The sequence below is a fragment of the Clavelina lepadiformis genome, chromosome 3 (genome assembly GCF_947623445.1).
Source record: "Clavelina lepadiformis chromosome 3, kaClaLepa1.1, whole genome shotgun sequence".
In the NCBI taxonomy this organism is placed as follows: Eukaryota; Metazoa; Chordata; class Ascidiacea; order Aplousobranchia; family Clavelinidae; genus Clavelina; species Clavelina lepadiformis.
The window spans coordinates 21,531,810-21,546,872 of NC_135242.1; the positions used below are offsets into that span (position 1 = coordinate 21,531,810).

The 15,063-nt window shown below is 35.2% G+C and overlaps 3 protein-coding genes across 4 annotated transcripts; all 3 read left to right on the forward strand.

The window, feature by feature from the left end:
• The first annotated feature begins 75 nt into the window (after positions 1-75).
• Positions 76-2,603, forward strand: LOC143448755 (uncharacterized). Its single transcript, XM_076948611.1, has 7 exons — positions 76-292; positions 532-629; positions 706-797; positions 1,011-1,144; positions 1,243-1,414; positions 1,858-2,010; positions 2,466-2,603. The coding sequence occupies exons 1-7, from the start codon at positions 229-231 to the stop codon at positions 2,473-2,475; spliced, it is 723 nt and encodes a 240-aa protein (XP_076804726.1). The 5' UTR covers positions 76-228; the 3' UTR covers positions 2,476-2,603.
• Positions 2,498-5,666, forward strand: LOC143448754 (tolloid-like protein 1). 2 transcript variants are annotated; one of them, XM_076948610.1, is made up of 6 exons: positions 2,498-2,644; positions 2,751-2,901; positions 3,071-3,276; positions 3,364-3,511; positions 3,722-3,799; positions 4,170-4,271. In XM_076948610.1, the coding sequence occupies exons 1-6, from the start codon at positions 2,498-2,500 to the stop codon at positions 4,175-4,177; spliced, it is 738 nt and encodes a 245-aa protein (XP_076804725.1). In that variant the 3' UTR covers positions 4,178-4,271. The 2 variants fall into 2 exon arrangements, with proteins under 2 accessions (XP_076804725.1, XP_076804724.1); XM_076948609.1 differs by lacking the exons at positions 2,498-2,644; positions 2,751-2,901; positions 3,071-3,276 and adding exons at positions 4,475-4,650; positions 4,787-4,937; positions 5,124-5,666 and having other exon boundaries at positions 3,470-3,511; positions 4,170-4,305.
• A 1,159-nt stretch (positions 5,667-6,825) lies between these two features.
• On the forward strand, positions 6,826-14,979 carry LOC143448751 (cubilin-like). The gene is made up of 16 exons (XM_076948605.1): positions 6,826-7,164; positions 7,313-7,410; positions 7,540-7,631; positions 7,855-7,982; positions 8,084-8,255; positions 8,596-8,750; positions 9,021-9,199; positions 9,305-9,455; positions 9,648-9,850; positions 9,928-10,072; positions 10,220-10,416; positions 11,316-11,451; positions 11,562-11,737; positions 11,892-12,042; positions 13,588-13,772; positions 14,025-14,979. Exons 1-16 carry the CDS (start codon positions 7,101-7,103, stop codon positions 14,175-14,177), a joined length of 2,385 nt encoding a protein of 794 aa, XP_076804720.1. The 5' UTR covers positions 6,826-7,100; the 3' UTR covers positions 14,178-14,979.
• The last annotated feature ends 84 nt before the right edge of the window (positions 14,980-15,063 follow it).

Below are 15,063 nucleotides of genomic sequence, written 5' to 3' on the forward strand. Positions count from 1 at the left end.
GCTTGTGGGGTATTTTCCAATACCAGCTATTTTTTGGTATTGTAGGAAGTGTTGGTTGCACCAGACTTGGCAGCGCGTAGATTACTTTATAAACTTGGTTGCCACATGATTAACTTTTTCTCGTTTCGCACGAAAATGCCTGACAGGTAACGGAAAGATCAGAAAAATTGTTCCAGTCGTGAACTAGCTACGAAGACTATTGTCATAAAGGATATTTATAATCTCAGAATGCAGCTTAATAAATGGTTTGTGTCGTTTTGTGTTCTTCTATTTGCTGTTTCTGCAATTAACGGTAAGACTTTATTTTCAAAATATATTTATCAATTGATAATAAAAGTACAACCAGTCCAGAACAAAGAACGTATGATAATGTAAAAAGTACATAGCGAAAATATTCATCAACAAAAACATTATTTTACTTTGTAAAATTTAAAGTGGGCAGAAAACTAGGATATATATCTTTAATATTCTTTTGAAGAAATGTCATGACTCGCTATCAATTAAAATGCAAAAAGTTATCTTTTCTTGCAGCATGTCGCTTTCAACAGCTGGTGAGATATCGAAGAAAAAGCATAAGATTTAGGACTCGCAAACTCAGACCGTATTTCATCCAGTGTCTTACCAGCAAGGTATCGTTTTATGTTAACAGAATTTTTACTTACAGAAGTAGCCAGCTAAAAAATCATATAAAGGTTTTATTTTTAGGCAGAAAAAACTTTCAAAAGTTGGAAATCGATCGTAGATTTTGTCGTTCTTGATACTCACTGGTTCACGGAGGTCGAAGACGGCACTTGCGCGTGAGTTTATTCCTAAGATGCCTGTTTCAGAAAAGGCCACTACTACCACAGAGTTTATAACAAACTTCTTGCAGCCACCAAGTTCGCCTTGTATTAAATGCCTATATGATTTACCTGAAACGCATAAGAACTTGTTTAAACTGTTAATGACAAAAAGTAAATTTAACATCTAATAGATTTTATTTACTTAAATAAATTTCACCAATCATGTAGTAAAGTCGCTGGACGCAACAGCACAAAATGTTGGAGATCAACTGTTGAAGAAATGCTTCGTCCAAACTCTGCCCTTCTTCCACATTTACTTTCATGTATGAAGCATCGCAAACTCAAAGAAAGTTTAAAAACAAGTGTGTAGTTTATGACAGATTTTGTTTAAAGCTAAGTTGTTAAAGTTTCGCTGCAGCAAAACGCACTTTTTTCTTCAATTTTGGTTCATTAAAAATAGAAAAGAAGGAAGGAAAAAATTCAGTTGATGAGACATCATGTGCTAGTAAGACTATCCCCAGGAAATATGAGAATTGTTTCAAAAACTCAATGAAAAAGTCAGACAAAAAGAGAACAAGATTTCATCTCGCATCAGTGCTTGAGTTTCTGGAGGATCACTGGATTTGTGAAAGGTACAAGTGCTTCTTTCTTCTAATAGATTTAAGACATTGATTTTTGCGTTTTATTGCTGGAATTTACATGTGGACTAAGCAGTTTGTAATCGAAACCTAAAGTCTGTTAGAGTTGTTTCAAATATTTAACTCACGTGAGAATTTGCAAGTTGACGATTTGCTTATTTGACAAGGCCAAGAGTCAATCTAACTTATACTGACCTAAAAACGTGTATTTCATGTATTCACTCTACGACTTATTTTAACACATACGTCATGTACTTTAACCACAATGATAAAAATGCAATGAAACGTTTACTCAGTTTTCTTCTTCCAAGTACAAAACCGTATATTTGGCAAATTTTATTATCATCTAAGTCTAAGATGTTTTCAAATATTTTCGTTTTATTTCCGTATTATTTTATTATTTCATTGCCTGAATCAATTAGTTAAATCTATCACAGCCCGACCATGACGAAAACCTGTTTCCCGAAAAGCAACGTCACCTGTCACACCCAAAGCTGGCTTCGACGAATGGCGAGGTTGACAAAACCAACATCGCCAATCAAAACGATTTTAAATAAATGCAACGCAAATTTTTCCCCGTCCTGTTTCAGGTTTGAGCAACTTGATGTTAATGCCAGGTTTTGAACATCACGTTTAGATTAACTATAATCAAACCATATGACCTCAGTATAAAATGCTTTATCTTACTCGAAATAAATGTTTTTTCAACTTTGTTTATAAGACTATACTTAGTGTGAAATGTTTGTTACGGTATAAAATACAAACTGTACGTAAAGCTTTTTGGCGTAAACACATATCACTGCTAATAAAACTGTTTTCACAAATAAAAGTAAAAAAAACATTTTCAACTTTTCAACCCAGACATTTTTATCCGTTTCATTTCTAAGTAACGTGTTAATGGCCGTCTTAGATTATCACTTTTAAAAAAAATGTGTCTTTAAGAAATTTGCGAAACAGCGTCTGCCACTTTAGAACCTCTTGCCATATGGCTTTTGCTACAACTGTTTTCGCCAATCAAATTAAAAGAATGTTTGAACTTTGTCAGAGACCTGTGAAGAAAGTTATCCAACGTTGGGGATGCAAAGTACAGTGATGACGTCACCCGGTTACCCTGATAGAGAGAACCACAATTTTGACTGCTTATACCGATTCGAATCTCAAATCTCACTTGGATTGGAGCTAAAAGTGGAAGTTGATACTGAAAGTTGCTGTGACTTTGTGACGGTGGGAAAACGGACTGTCTTAATTATATTGACCACAAACCTTACTTTTGTGCAATGATTTCTTCTTACACTGCCAAATATTTTCTTACTTTTTCTGTTCTTTGTAGGTTTTCTTGAAAAATTCAACCGTCCTAGCAAAACTCTCTGGTAACGTGACAAGAAAATTTGAGGTTGATTTTAACGTCAGAGAAATATTTGTTCAATATCACACAGATGAGAATGTGCCAAGCAAAGGGTTTCGAATTACTCGAAGAAATGGTAAGTCGATTTGTGTTGTTTAAACTTAAAAAATGATAAATAGATGTTTTAGATATTAACGTCATTAAATGTGACGTAATGCCGATGGCCTAAACAACTTAAAAATATTTTAGTTATCCGTATTCTGGTCTAAATCGGTCAAAAAAATTTATTTGTAATTATTTTCTAGTTTGCAAATACAACCTACCCACCTACATACCTCATGGAACTGTATGGATGATACATCCCCCAACTTATTATCATCTCGGAAAAATAAACTTGCAAACATTTGGTCAGGAAATGGAATGCAAGTGGACGATCACTGCATCGCCTGGGTCACAGGTTTTGCTTTACATACAAAGAATTCGCATGAGCGTTTGCTGCGAACAGTTGGAGGTATGGCATAGCTTATATAATGTAAAATTTGTAAAACAAATTACGTCAAAATTCTACAATAATTTGAAATTAATACAACCGCGTTAGGTATTTGATGGTGCTATGCTTCTTGGGAATTACACTATTGCAAAATCAAGCAATATTCCAATTGTGTCTACGAATGGAAGTTTGACGATACGATATTATACCAATTCCACAAAGCCTAGAAATGGCTTCCGTGCGCATTTGGGTGGAAGTAAGTTTATGTACCAGATTTGCAACACCAGTCTCAGTAAGATCATTTTATAATGTGTTTTTGTCCTTTATAAAGCACTAACCTATGCCACAAAACATTCACAATATTCCAGAAAAAGGCATTATAGACTACATTCTGATCCTTGGAAGCTATGTCTTGCATTTTAACCAAACATTTTTCAAAGATAACAGAATTTTATTCTTTTTTTAGGATATCAACCATGCCACGATGAATTTAGAGCTGCGGATAATTGGACAAACTTTTCATTCGAAGGTCAACTTTTCACAGGTTTTACACCGGTTATTTGCTACTGGTATATCAGGTCATCACCAGGCTACGCAGTGGCTCTCAACATAACTGCGTACGGCAATATTCCTCCATCACCCTTCTACGAGCTCGAATACATTGAGGAAAAGAAGCTTTTTATTTTATGATATTTGTAGTGGCTTAAGACTGGAAGCTTTTGTAGGGAGCGATACTTATGATGACTTTGTGGAGGTTGGCTGATTTTTGTATCACGTTTTCAATTGAAAATCTCTCAACCAAAACAGTTGTTGATCCTATCTAACATCTGCAGAACTTAAAACAAAGCTTTGGTTCACGTTTTTCGTTTTAACACTGTCGTACAATTAAATTTGTTGTTTATTGTTTTCAACAGATATTTGATGGACCAAAGCTTGTGAAAAAATTTATAAACGACAGTAAAGCTTTCGTGTCTAGCGAAAATAGGTTCGCGATTCATCAATATTCCTACAACTTCAAGTCGTTTGATTTGCAAGCTTCTTACAAGCAAGGTAAGTTAGTAACTTTGTTTAACAGCAAGTTATATTAACTGTAAATGTGTTTTTGTATATCACATTAAGCAAATTGTTACCGCGACATATTTCTAGTTTAGTAGTTATTTCTTATTTTTAATGCTTTAATAAACGCGAACCTCTGACTGACACATTGCCTTGTCACTAGTTCCATGCAACGTCACTTACAATCTCACCGGTTCCGCTTCAATGAAGCTTGCCTCGCCTGACTACGAAGGTTCTCCTTTCAACATTTACCAACGATGCACTTACACTTTGCACGCCCAACCTGGAAAGAACATACAAATGTCTTTGCAGACTTTTACACGGAAAGGATTTGTAGAGGTAATAACAAAATAGATTAGGCCACAAATAATTCAAAATTAGAGCAAGCCGAATCATTTTCAATAAAGAGATCAGTGGCAGAAACACTTTAGTGAAACGGTTGTTTTGGTACACTATCATGACCTTTTATATTCAGGTACTGAGCGGAGATATTAATTTCGGTCGTGCTAGCGGTGTTGACAAAACTTTTCGACTGACAAGTAGCCGAAACACGATTCAGCTTCACTACACAGCACCCAAAGCTTTCTCTGCAAAACGTCGAGGATTCGTCGCTACGTATCGACAAGGTAACCTCATGTTCTCAGTTCGTGAATTGTTGTCGATATTCTAAAGTTAATGAGTATTTGCGAAAATTAACTTTGACCCCTAGCTTCTTGTGGGCTGTTTGGTTCAAATCCGTTGAATACTAGGCATACATCTTAAAGAGCTATTCAGCCTGAAATACCAAATTCAAAAAAGTTTGTTTACCACAGTTCGGATAGCTTGTGGATCCCTGTTGGAGACCCATGCAACAGTTCAACCTTTTTCTTCGCTTGGTTATCGAAATAAATCTTCAAACAATGTCGTTTGTGACCGCATAATCACCACCTCTCCTGATAATCAAATTTCTTTGGCCAAACAGAATCTGGAGTTAGACGGGAAGCAATGATCTCGAACCGAACGTGATAATATCTTTCGTTGCTACAATGATTTGAATAACTGCTACATTAAAAAACAATCATCATTTTTGTCGTAATACTTCGAAATTATATCGATGGCTAGAGCAAGCCACAAGCCGATGCGAATGAACATCTGTATTTGGCTCAGCATCTATTTATACACTCCATTTTTTATGAGCTGTGTGTAGTAATAACAAAGGATAATCTCTGTGTGTAGCATTTTGAGATCTTTTAATTCATCATATCACAAGTTTATTTACTTTGCATACGTTGCTTTTGTCACCTTAAGTTTCGATTTGTTGAGTTGCCTAAAGAATTAAACTGAAATGAAATTGCAAATAAAAAATGCTGCATACATTTGTTGTACTCAACGCAATTAACCTGCCATAACAAAAGGTCACATTCGAAGATCTGTAAAATCTGTCTTTGATCATCTTTAGATAGATGATAAAAGAATGATAAATGGAATGTTCTTTTGTGTCTTCATGAAGTCATTAGCTTTTCCACTATTTGAAAGATCCCAAAAATCCTCTTTGCGATGCTCCTTGATGTCGAATTCTTATTCTCATAACGCTTGAAGATACTGCAATGGTATTATTGGTTTTCGATCCCGTGAACTGACTTTAGTAAAATGTATTCAAACACATGGGTGGTGATTCAAAGTCATATAAACATGTAAATGCTATTTGTTTTTTGTGGCGTCTCACCATCCATTGGAAGCGACGAGCTGCAAAGTTTGAGATGATAAAATCGGGTGAAGCCTGAAAATAAAGCTCATAAAACAGGGCATAATTCATGTTCTTACTTTCAAGTTCGTACATCAGCTCTTTCATTATAAGTAGTGTCTTGTCCCATGACCTATTTTTCTCGATAGGTTAGTGAATATAACGCCTATACAGTATAGTAAGCGATAGCTTATTAAAGAAATATTGGTAAATTATTTTCTTACCATTCGCAGTGGAATTAGTAAAGTGAAGACCAAAAAGTAACACAATTATTCTTGCTATGACTTTGAGAAGTTCCTCTCGTCAAAAAAAAGTTACTAACACATTTACTACACTTCTGAGTGCAAGTAATGCAATGAGTTCAGGATATACACACAATGTACACAACACACAATATATTCACACGACTGTTAACTTTGTCAGCACACATTCTAATGTTGTATACAGCGTAACACCAATTAAACTTTCAATTGCTGGAATTTCTCGCTGGATGCTTTCCAATAAAAAGCAATCAACGTAAACTCTTAAACTCTCAACACACAATGTGTTCTGCAGCAACGAGTGTTGCTAAGATTTGGCATTTGGCAAATCGAGTAATAGTGCAAAATTGCTTTACGAATAACGGTGAAATACTTCCGCAATTAACTGATTTATAGACTTTATATAGATTGATAACAATCCAGAAAAGAACAATGTGTACGGCTATACCGGAAAAGGCCAAAACATTAAAACAAATGCAAACTCCGAAAGTCAAACAACCGACTTAAGCAGACTTTGCCCGATGCTAAGTCCTAACAACACCAGTTGCAGCTGTTAAACTAAACTTGTTTTGACAAATATGGAACGTTTCTTCGATTGCTTGCTGTTGGTAAGCACCCAGCGAAAAATTCCAGCAATTAAAAGTTTGATTAATATCAGGTTATTTGCGACGTTAGGTTGTGTGCTGATTTAACGTTACGACGTTAACAGTTGCGTCTATATATATCTTGTAATCATTGCAGTACTTGCATTCAGAGGACGTGTCAGTAAAAGCGTTTCTGATGAGTCAAGTCCTAGAAGTCTTGCCATGAGAATTAGAAGATTAATTGTGTTACTTTTTGCTCTTCATTTTATTGACTCTACAGTGAATGGTAGAAAATGTTTTGCCTATCTTTCTTATTTAAGCTATAGCCTACTACTGTACATAGGAGAATATTCAACCAATTTTCTAGAAAAAGTCGTTCGTAACTTAACACAATATCTAATGAAAAAGCTAATTCGCGTCTCGACTTTTTGCAGCATGTCGCTTTCAGCAAAAGGTGAAAGTTTACAGAAGAGATGTATCGTATCGCACTCGCGAAATGAGACCGTATTTTATCAAGTGTCTTGCAAAAGAGGTAAAGTGATGTTTGTGAGGCGATTGATTCTGTAAGGTCTAATGTGACTAAGACCGACCTTGTAGTGCAATGAAATTAAAACATAACTGAAAGACTCTGTTTTCTTCAATGTTACGATGCGATTTTTAGGCTGGAGAAACTTACAGAAGCTGGAAATCGATCGTTGACTTTGTTGTTCTTGATACTCGCTGGTTTGCTGAAACTGAAGACGTCACATGCGCGTGAGTTGGTGCATAAATTCATGTGATACTTGTGTCACGTCATGAAATGCTTACTTTTGTTGGACAAAATGTACCGCCAATAATTGGCAGAAGAAAGTTACTGTATATTTATCTTGTCTGATAAGTGCCTAACGTTTCAAAAAGCTTTTTATAAATGTCGATGTCATGGCGATGTGTTTATATCTATTACAATTACTTTTTGAAATAGTATATTATAACACAGCAAAGCGGCTAATCTGAACAATAAAAAATGTTGGAGATCAGCTATTAGAAAAATGCTTCGTCCAAACTCTGCTCTTCTTCCACATTTACTTGAGTGTATGAAGCATCGCAAGATTAATTCAACGACTGGTGCGTTATATTTATTGAGAACTATAGAAATTAATTGTAATCGTCAATAGAAACAAACACAATTTTTGGTTGTCTAGTTTTACCGTAGCTATACTACTTAGAAAATGGCAAAAAACATGACGGTGAATCGGTCGACCAGACGTGTTTAAGCGAAATCTCAGGAAAATATGAAGATTGCTTCACAAAGTCATTAAATGAAGAAGGAAAAAATTTTAAAACATTTGACCTTAAATCGGTGCTTGGATTTTTGCAGAGTCACTGGGCATGTGAGATGTAGGTTCTAGTATTTTTATGGAAACTATTCTGTCAAGTGTTTTGACTTTTGAAAACCATTTTTCTTGTAACTTATTTAATGTTATAGGGGGTCTTGCATTCCGCCTTCCATTGCTGTTATTTTTAGTTAAGACATATCTACAGCCATATTTACACAAAATTTTACCATTAACATTATTAGCATAACATAATGCCGTTACTTTTGAACAAACTTTTGAACTTTGTGGCAGTATAAAATGTTCTAATAAACGATGTGACGAACGCCCGACTTGTTCTCCTAAACGTTTGTAAAAAATTCATAAGATTTGTCAATAAAGTAATATTTTTGATTTTCTTATAGCCGACCAGTCACGGACAACTGTTTCCCGAAAAGCAACGCCACCTGTCACACCCAAAGCTGGTTACGTCGTATGGCGACATTAACAAAACCAACTTCGCCATTCAAAACGATTTTAAACAAATGCAACGCTGAGGTTTTTCCCCGTTCTGTCCGAGGTATGCTAACCTTGATATATGTCTATGGATTTACCGAGTTTCAACGTAGAAAAGCTCATTCTGGAAAACCGTGTTCTTTAAAATTCTTTACGCAAAATCGATGATCACAAAATTTATATACATCTGCAGTCTATCTGCCATTTTAATTTCATCATTTTTTACAGTTTGCCTAACAAGATGGAAACTATTTTTGATACTAAAAGGCATAGCCACACTATACTATATTACTTAAAAGAAAACGAATGATAAATGACTTTTATGATTTACCAGAGAACTGTAAGAAATTACATCCAACACTTGGAACGGAATATAATGTGATGACGTCACCCGGTTATCCTCACGGAAAAAAGCACAATTTTGACTGCTTGTACCAATTTAAATCCCAGAATTCATTTGGGTTGGAGCTAAAAGTGGAAGTTGATACTGAAAGTTGCTGTGATTTCGTGACTGTGAGGGCGGGTTATACCAATCGCGCATCTTTTCGCTTTTGCTGTTAAGTCTTCTTGTCTTCGTGCACAACTTATTTTACTTTTTTCGTTTTTTGTCTTTTGCAGGTTTTTTTGAAAAATTTAACCACTCTCGCAAAACTCTCCGGCAATGTAACAAAAACATTTGAGGTGGACCATTATGACAGAGAAATTTTTGTCAGATATCACACCGACGGAAGTGTGGCGAGCAAAGGATTTCGAATCTCTCACAGAAACGGTGAGTTACATTTAGTGCCCGATTCGCCTAAACTCTTAACTGATAACTTTGCAAGTTTATAAATACAAGTTAAAATCATTAAATAAATAACCAGCATAAGACAAATTGTATCTTAAAGTCGTAAGGCCATATTTGGGTGTTTCCATCATAGAGTTCAATAACGTTTAAATCTTTTATTTCCAAACTTTCTAGCTTGCAAATACGACCTTCCATATTATGGTTATTTTATGAAAATACACCCACCGACCTTCTTCCATCTCGGAAATATATTCTTGCAAAAATTTGGCCAGGAAATGGAATGCACTTGGACGATCACACGCCATCTTCCACAAGGCTGGCCGGTTCGGCTTCTCTTGGAAAGAATTCGCATGAGTGATTGTTGCGATCAATTGGAGGTAAGTTAAGTGTTGTATAAATCCAATTTCCTCTGAACTCGCAGATTTGAAATTAAATGAAACTTTTGAAATTTTAGGTATTTTCTGGTCCTAGACTTCTTGGAAATTACAAAATCGCAAAAGCAAGCAATATTCCGATCATGGCTAACGGAAGCTTTACGATACGATATTACACTAACTTCACTAAGTCTAGAAATGGTTTCCGAGCGAGCTTTGGTTGGAGTAAGTACAAACAGCCCAGGAGCCTCATTTAATAAAGCTTTATTGAAAATTGAGCATCATACAGTATCGACACTCTATTAAATAACTCAAGTAAAATTTTTAAGTATTACATTTTCGAGATTGATTTTGAATTTTGTTTTACCTAAGTAAATCCTCTTTGCTACGATGAGTTTAAAGCCACCGACGAATGGACAAACTTTTCCTTCAACGGTCAAATCGGGGGTGGCTCCAATCGAGTTTTTTGTTACTGGTATATTACGTCATCACCCGGGTACGCAGTTGCGTTGAACATAAGTGCGTACAGCAATTCAATAGCTTATCGAATGGCCGATGAATGCCTTGAGGTAATGAAGCATGTTTTTTGATTTGCGATGCTTTGTCAGAAAGATGAGCACATTACAGTATTTCATGTTGTTGTTATTGTCATGTGAATGTTCACTTCTGCAAATGTTCTCGAGCCGGGGCAGAAATTTTGCAGCGCGGGTTATGCAGTCATCCAAAACGCGCAGTAACATGGGAAGTATTCGGTCACATGCAGTACGCAAAGCACAATGTATTTATGACTGTGTCGATCCAGTGGGTAGGTAGGGTAGGTGTGTGTGTAACCAAGATTTTCCTTAGCCAGGAATCTTCCCGCTCTAACGGCTAGTGTCTTAGCCGGTTTTGTCTTGTTAACTTTTAATAGTTTTTTCTCTCATAAAAACATCCATCTTACTCTAAAACCAAAACGTAACTGCCGACAACCGTCGCCCAGCCGAGCACAGTACTACACCAAACAAATTCCACGCGATGAAGGAATCAACGTGGAACGTAAAATACGATACTAATTAGGCCTTTGGGGTAACTACGTGAGACGTCACAAGAAATTTGATAAAAACATGTGTACAAGAATAAGTAAAAGAACATAAACAAGTAAAACACGGCAGACCGTGAACATGCATAAGAAGAAAGAAGAAAAGACGGTGTATAATGTGGTGTCTACAAAACAGGTGCATAAAAATAATCCCGTGACATGTGTACAGCGCTAATGCTTGCAAATGCCCACACGAGATTTATTATTGTTCCCCAGCGTCAGGAACAAAATGTTGCTGATTGTTGTACGAATTTTTTATTTTTACATAGTTCACTATACTTCACTGAACACTTGGTATCAAGTTTACAATATACAAGTCGGTAAATTAGAATTCATTTCACTGCAGTTCGAATATTTATTCATTTTTAAAATCGGTTATGTTTTTAATAGATATTTGATGGACCAAAACTTGTCAGGAAGTTTATAAACGAAAGTAATGCTTTTGTGTCCAGTGAAAATCGATTTGCGATTAATCAACTTTCATACGGAATAAAATCATTTGCTTTTAATTCCTACTTTAGACAAGGTATTGGCTAAATATTTAAGCACTATGCTTGCACAACAATAACTAAGTCTAGATTCTCATTGCATCAGCAAATAAAAACAAAAAAATGTCGAGCATTATCTTGTCACTAGTTCCATGCAACGTCACTTACAATCTCACCGGTTCCGCTTCGATGAAGCTTGCCTCGCCTGACTACGAAGGTTTTCCTTTCAACATTTACCAACGATGCACTTACACTTTGTACGCCCAACCTGGCAAGAATATACGAATGACTTTGAAAACCTTTACTAAAACAGGATTTGTTCAGGTAAAGCCGTGAGTCATAACGAATAGGAACTACCTTTACTTGGATAAAAACATTCCTGAAACAAATTTATCCTTTACCACCCTCACCTTTCACAGAAAATGGTTATTATTTAAAAAATTGTATACTTCACAATAATGTAAATACACGTATTTAGGTACTGAGCGGAGATGTTAATTTTGGCCGTGCTAGCGGCGTTAACAAAACATTTCGACTGACAAGTAGCGGAAATACAATTCAGCTTCACTACACAGCACCCAAAGCTTTCTCTGCAAGAAGTCGAGGGTTTCTTGCCACATATCGACAAGGTAAGTACGCGACCAGAACTAATACAAAACATGCGATGGTTGAGGGTAGGATCAGTTTTCAATCCCCTGGCAAATGGCATTTTTGTATATTTATTATGAAGTAACTCACTGTTTCTGTAGTAGCCGTTCATACAACAAATCTGACTCGAGTTACTGTTTTGAAACTAAAACATAAACTTGATTTAAGTTCCTTTCAAGGAAATTACTTAAAAGACTTGACTTGAATCGAGTCATTGTTTTTAATGACTCGACTTGACACGTGTCAAATACTTTTAAGCAGTTATAAAAATTTATTATAGTTTTGTTCGAACACATTGTTAAAGTGTGACTTAAAATAAAATTTCTTTGTTTAAGCAAAACGACACGGGTTTTGTAAAATTAAAATATCAAAGATTTTGTAAAATCAAATACAAGCGCTAAAAAGAAATAATTAGAAAAAGAGTGTAACACAAGTGACCAACATAAAGGTTAATAGATGATGTTTACTAAAGAAGAACGAGGCAGTAAACGTTAAGCATTTAAACAAAATTAAACACTTCATAAAAATCCAATTATCACAGATATAGTTTTAACTCCACACAAAGTGTTAAAGGATGTTATCAAAATGTATCAAAATGTTAAAGAAAAACGAATAAAAAATGACGCCAAAAAGAATGATTGTTTCAGTTTTGTAGCAAGTTGTATTTCTTAAAATGATTCATCAGTGTAGTGCTTTGGATTTGCTATGCATGAAATGTGTTTAGGTATAGAGGCTATAGAGTTATTTATCACCCATTAGAATAGGAAAAAGTGGGTCCCTTTTTTCAAGTTGTTCAAAAAAGTTTCATCAAGCTTAATGGCCTATAAGTTCAAAATGATTCCAACATAACCATCTTGTGTTTCTTATTCTAATGGGTTATATAAAAGCTCTACCATATGTTTAGGTCCTCCTTATCTATACTATGTGTGGCCGACCCTGCACATAGTCACAGCAAAATGTGGCGCACAGTTACACTGTTTGCTGTATAAGTTTTAAATTCGGTGACTTTTCCTACAAAATGCTCAGCTATCTGTCTATTTTTGTTTTATGAAGTTGATTTTTGAGATACGTTACATTTTCATAATTCTGCTTTCTGTTGCTGCCCTGTGTGCATAGAAGCATATCGTTTACGTTTAATCATTTGTGCACAACTAACTCGACTAACTGTTCTCTTGTGTTCTCTTCTCGCGCTCAGCTGGTTTTCCAGGCGATTAAGCACAGTGGTAGCGCGGCGTAACAAAGAAAAACTTCTAGAAATGTATCACTTGTAGAAATACTTAATTTACACTAAATGCACTTTCTTTTTTATTTTTACAATTATGCTGTGTACAGGAAGCCAGATGTTTTTGCTACTAACCTGTAAAAGTCCGATCAGTTTATGATGTATAGTTTTCGAGAAATTAACGATTGAAAATTTCTGTGAATTGTCGGCCACAGATAGTTAAAATAGTAATGTTGCTTACCCGGTGTAGATAGGGTTGATATTGATACTTTGTGCTCATTTTTAAGCATTATATTTATTACAGTTCGGTCAAACTGTGGTGCCTTGCTGGTGGCCAATACAAAAACTCAACTTATTTCTTCGCCCGATTATTCTCATAATAATTCTTCAAACAATGTTTTCTGTGACTGGATAATCACCGCATCACCTGATAATAAAATCTCCTTTAGTATCCACAATCTGGCATTGGACCAAAAGGGAGCTTTAACGGTACGTCATAAAATAAATCTACATAGGACGGCGTGAGTAGTCTTCAAATCAAATATTGATTACTTATTTAGTATAGCAATTAGCATATAGAAGCCGCACCGATCATACTTGGCGAGTTGTTGAGATTCTGTTCCTTTCAATACAAAATCTCTGGTTGCAATTGACCACTTACTTAATAAAAACAGTATAGAATAGAAATGATTATGAAACTTTAAAAGAAATATAAGTTGTGTTTTTTGTTTAATCACAAAGGTCTACGACAAAATGACAAGTATGGGAAGATTCACGGAACTGAAAACCAACACAACCATTTCATCATCTTCAAACGTTATGAGAATAAGACTTCGACATCAAGGAGCATCGCAAAGAGGACTTCTGGGATCTTTCAAAGAGTTGAAGAACTAAAGACTTCATGAAGATACAAAAGAGCGATCCACTTTCTTTCATACTTTCATCATCTTAAAGTCACAAGTTGCTTGAGACATTTTCTTGTCTATCGATTATCTCAACCAAATGTATCTTCACTATTATTATTGTCTATTCAACTATCATCAGTCTCTGTAGAAAGTGTCAAATTTATAGGCCTTTTAAAAATACACTTGTGATATATTGTTTTTCAATTTTGAAAAAGTAAAGGGTCCCATTTATCAACTATGGCTTTATGGTCCTCTTCAGACGACACAAATGTTTCAAGAAAGTTATTTTTCTGATATCTATTGGTAACATTATGTTACCTAAATAAGAAGGTATTGTACGCTAAACCAAGCTCGACTTAACCTGCGGTTAAGTATGAAAACTTTCTGTCACTATGATACTGAAAAAATCGTTAGTTCGAAATTATATTTCACAGCTTCTTGATTTACGTTATAGTGTATTACTGTAGAATAAACTTAAACTAGATATATACCTTCTCATCCAAATGTATAACTTCACAGCTAAAATCAGCATTTTCGTGCATATTCTCCAAACTAAACAGTTCTTATTTTTGAAAACGGACGAAATACTACAGCGAAATTGTTCATTATTATCTAAAAGATTGTTTTGTGCTTTCACATTATATTTTTCGCTTTCACATTTCACACATTGTTTAGTTTTGTTTTCTAATACATGTCTGTTCCGCCTTCACTAAAGTGCATCGTACCATGACACTTTTTCGTTTCATTGGATGTGATTATCGTTCACTAATAAAAGCTCATAATTAAGTCAACTGCGGAATTATTTGGTATTTGCTTGTGGGGTATTTTCCAATACCAGCTATTTTTTGGTATTGTAGGAAGTGTTGGTTGCACCA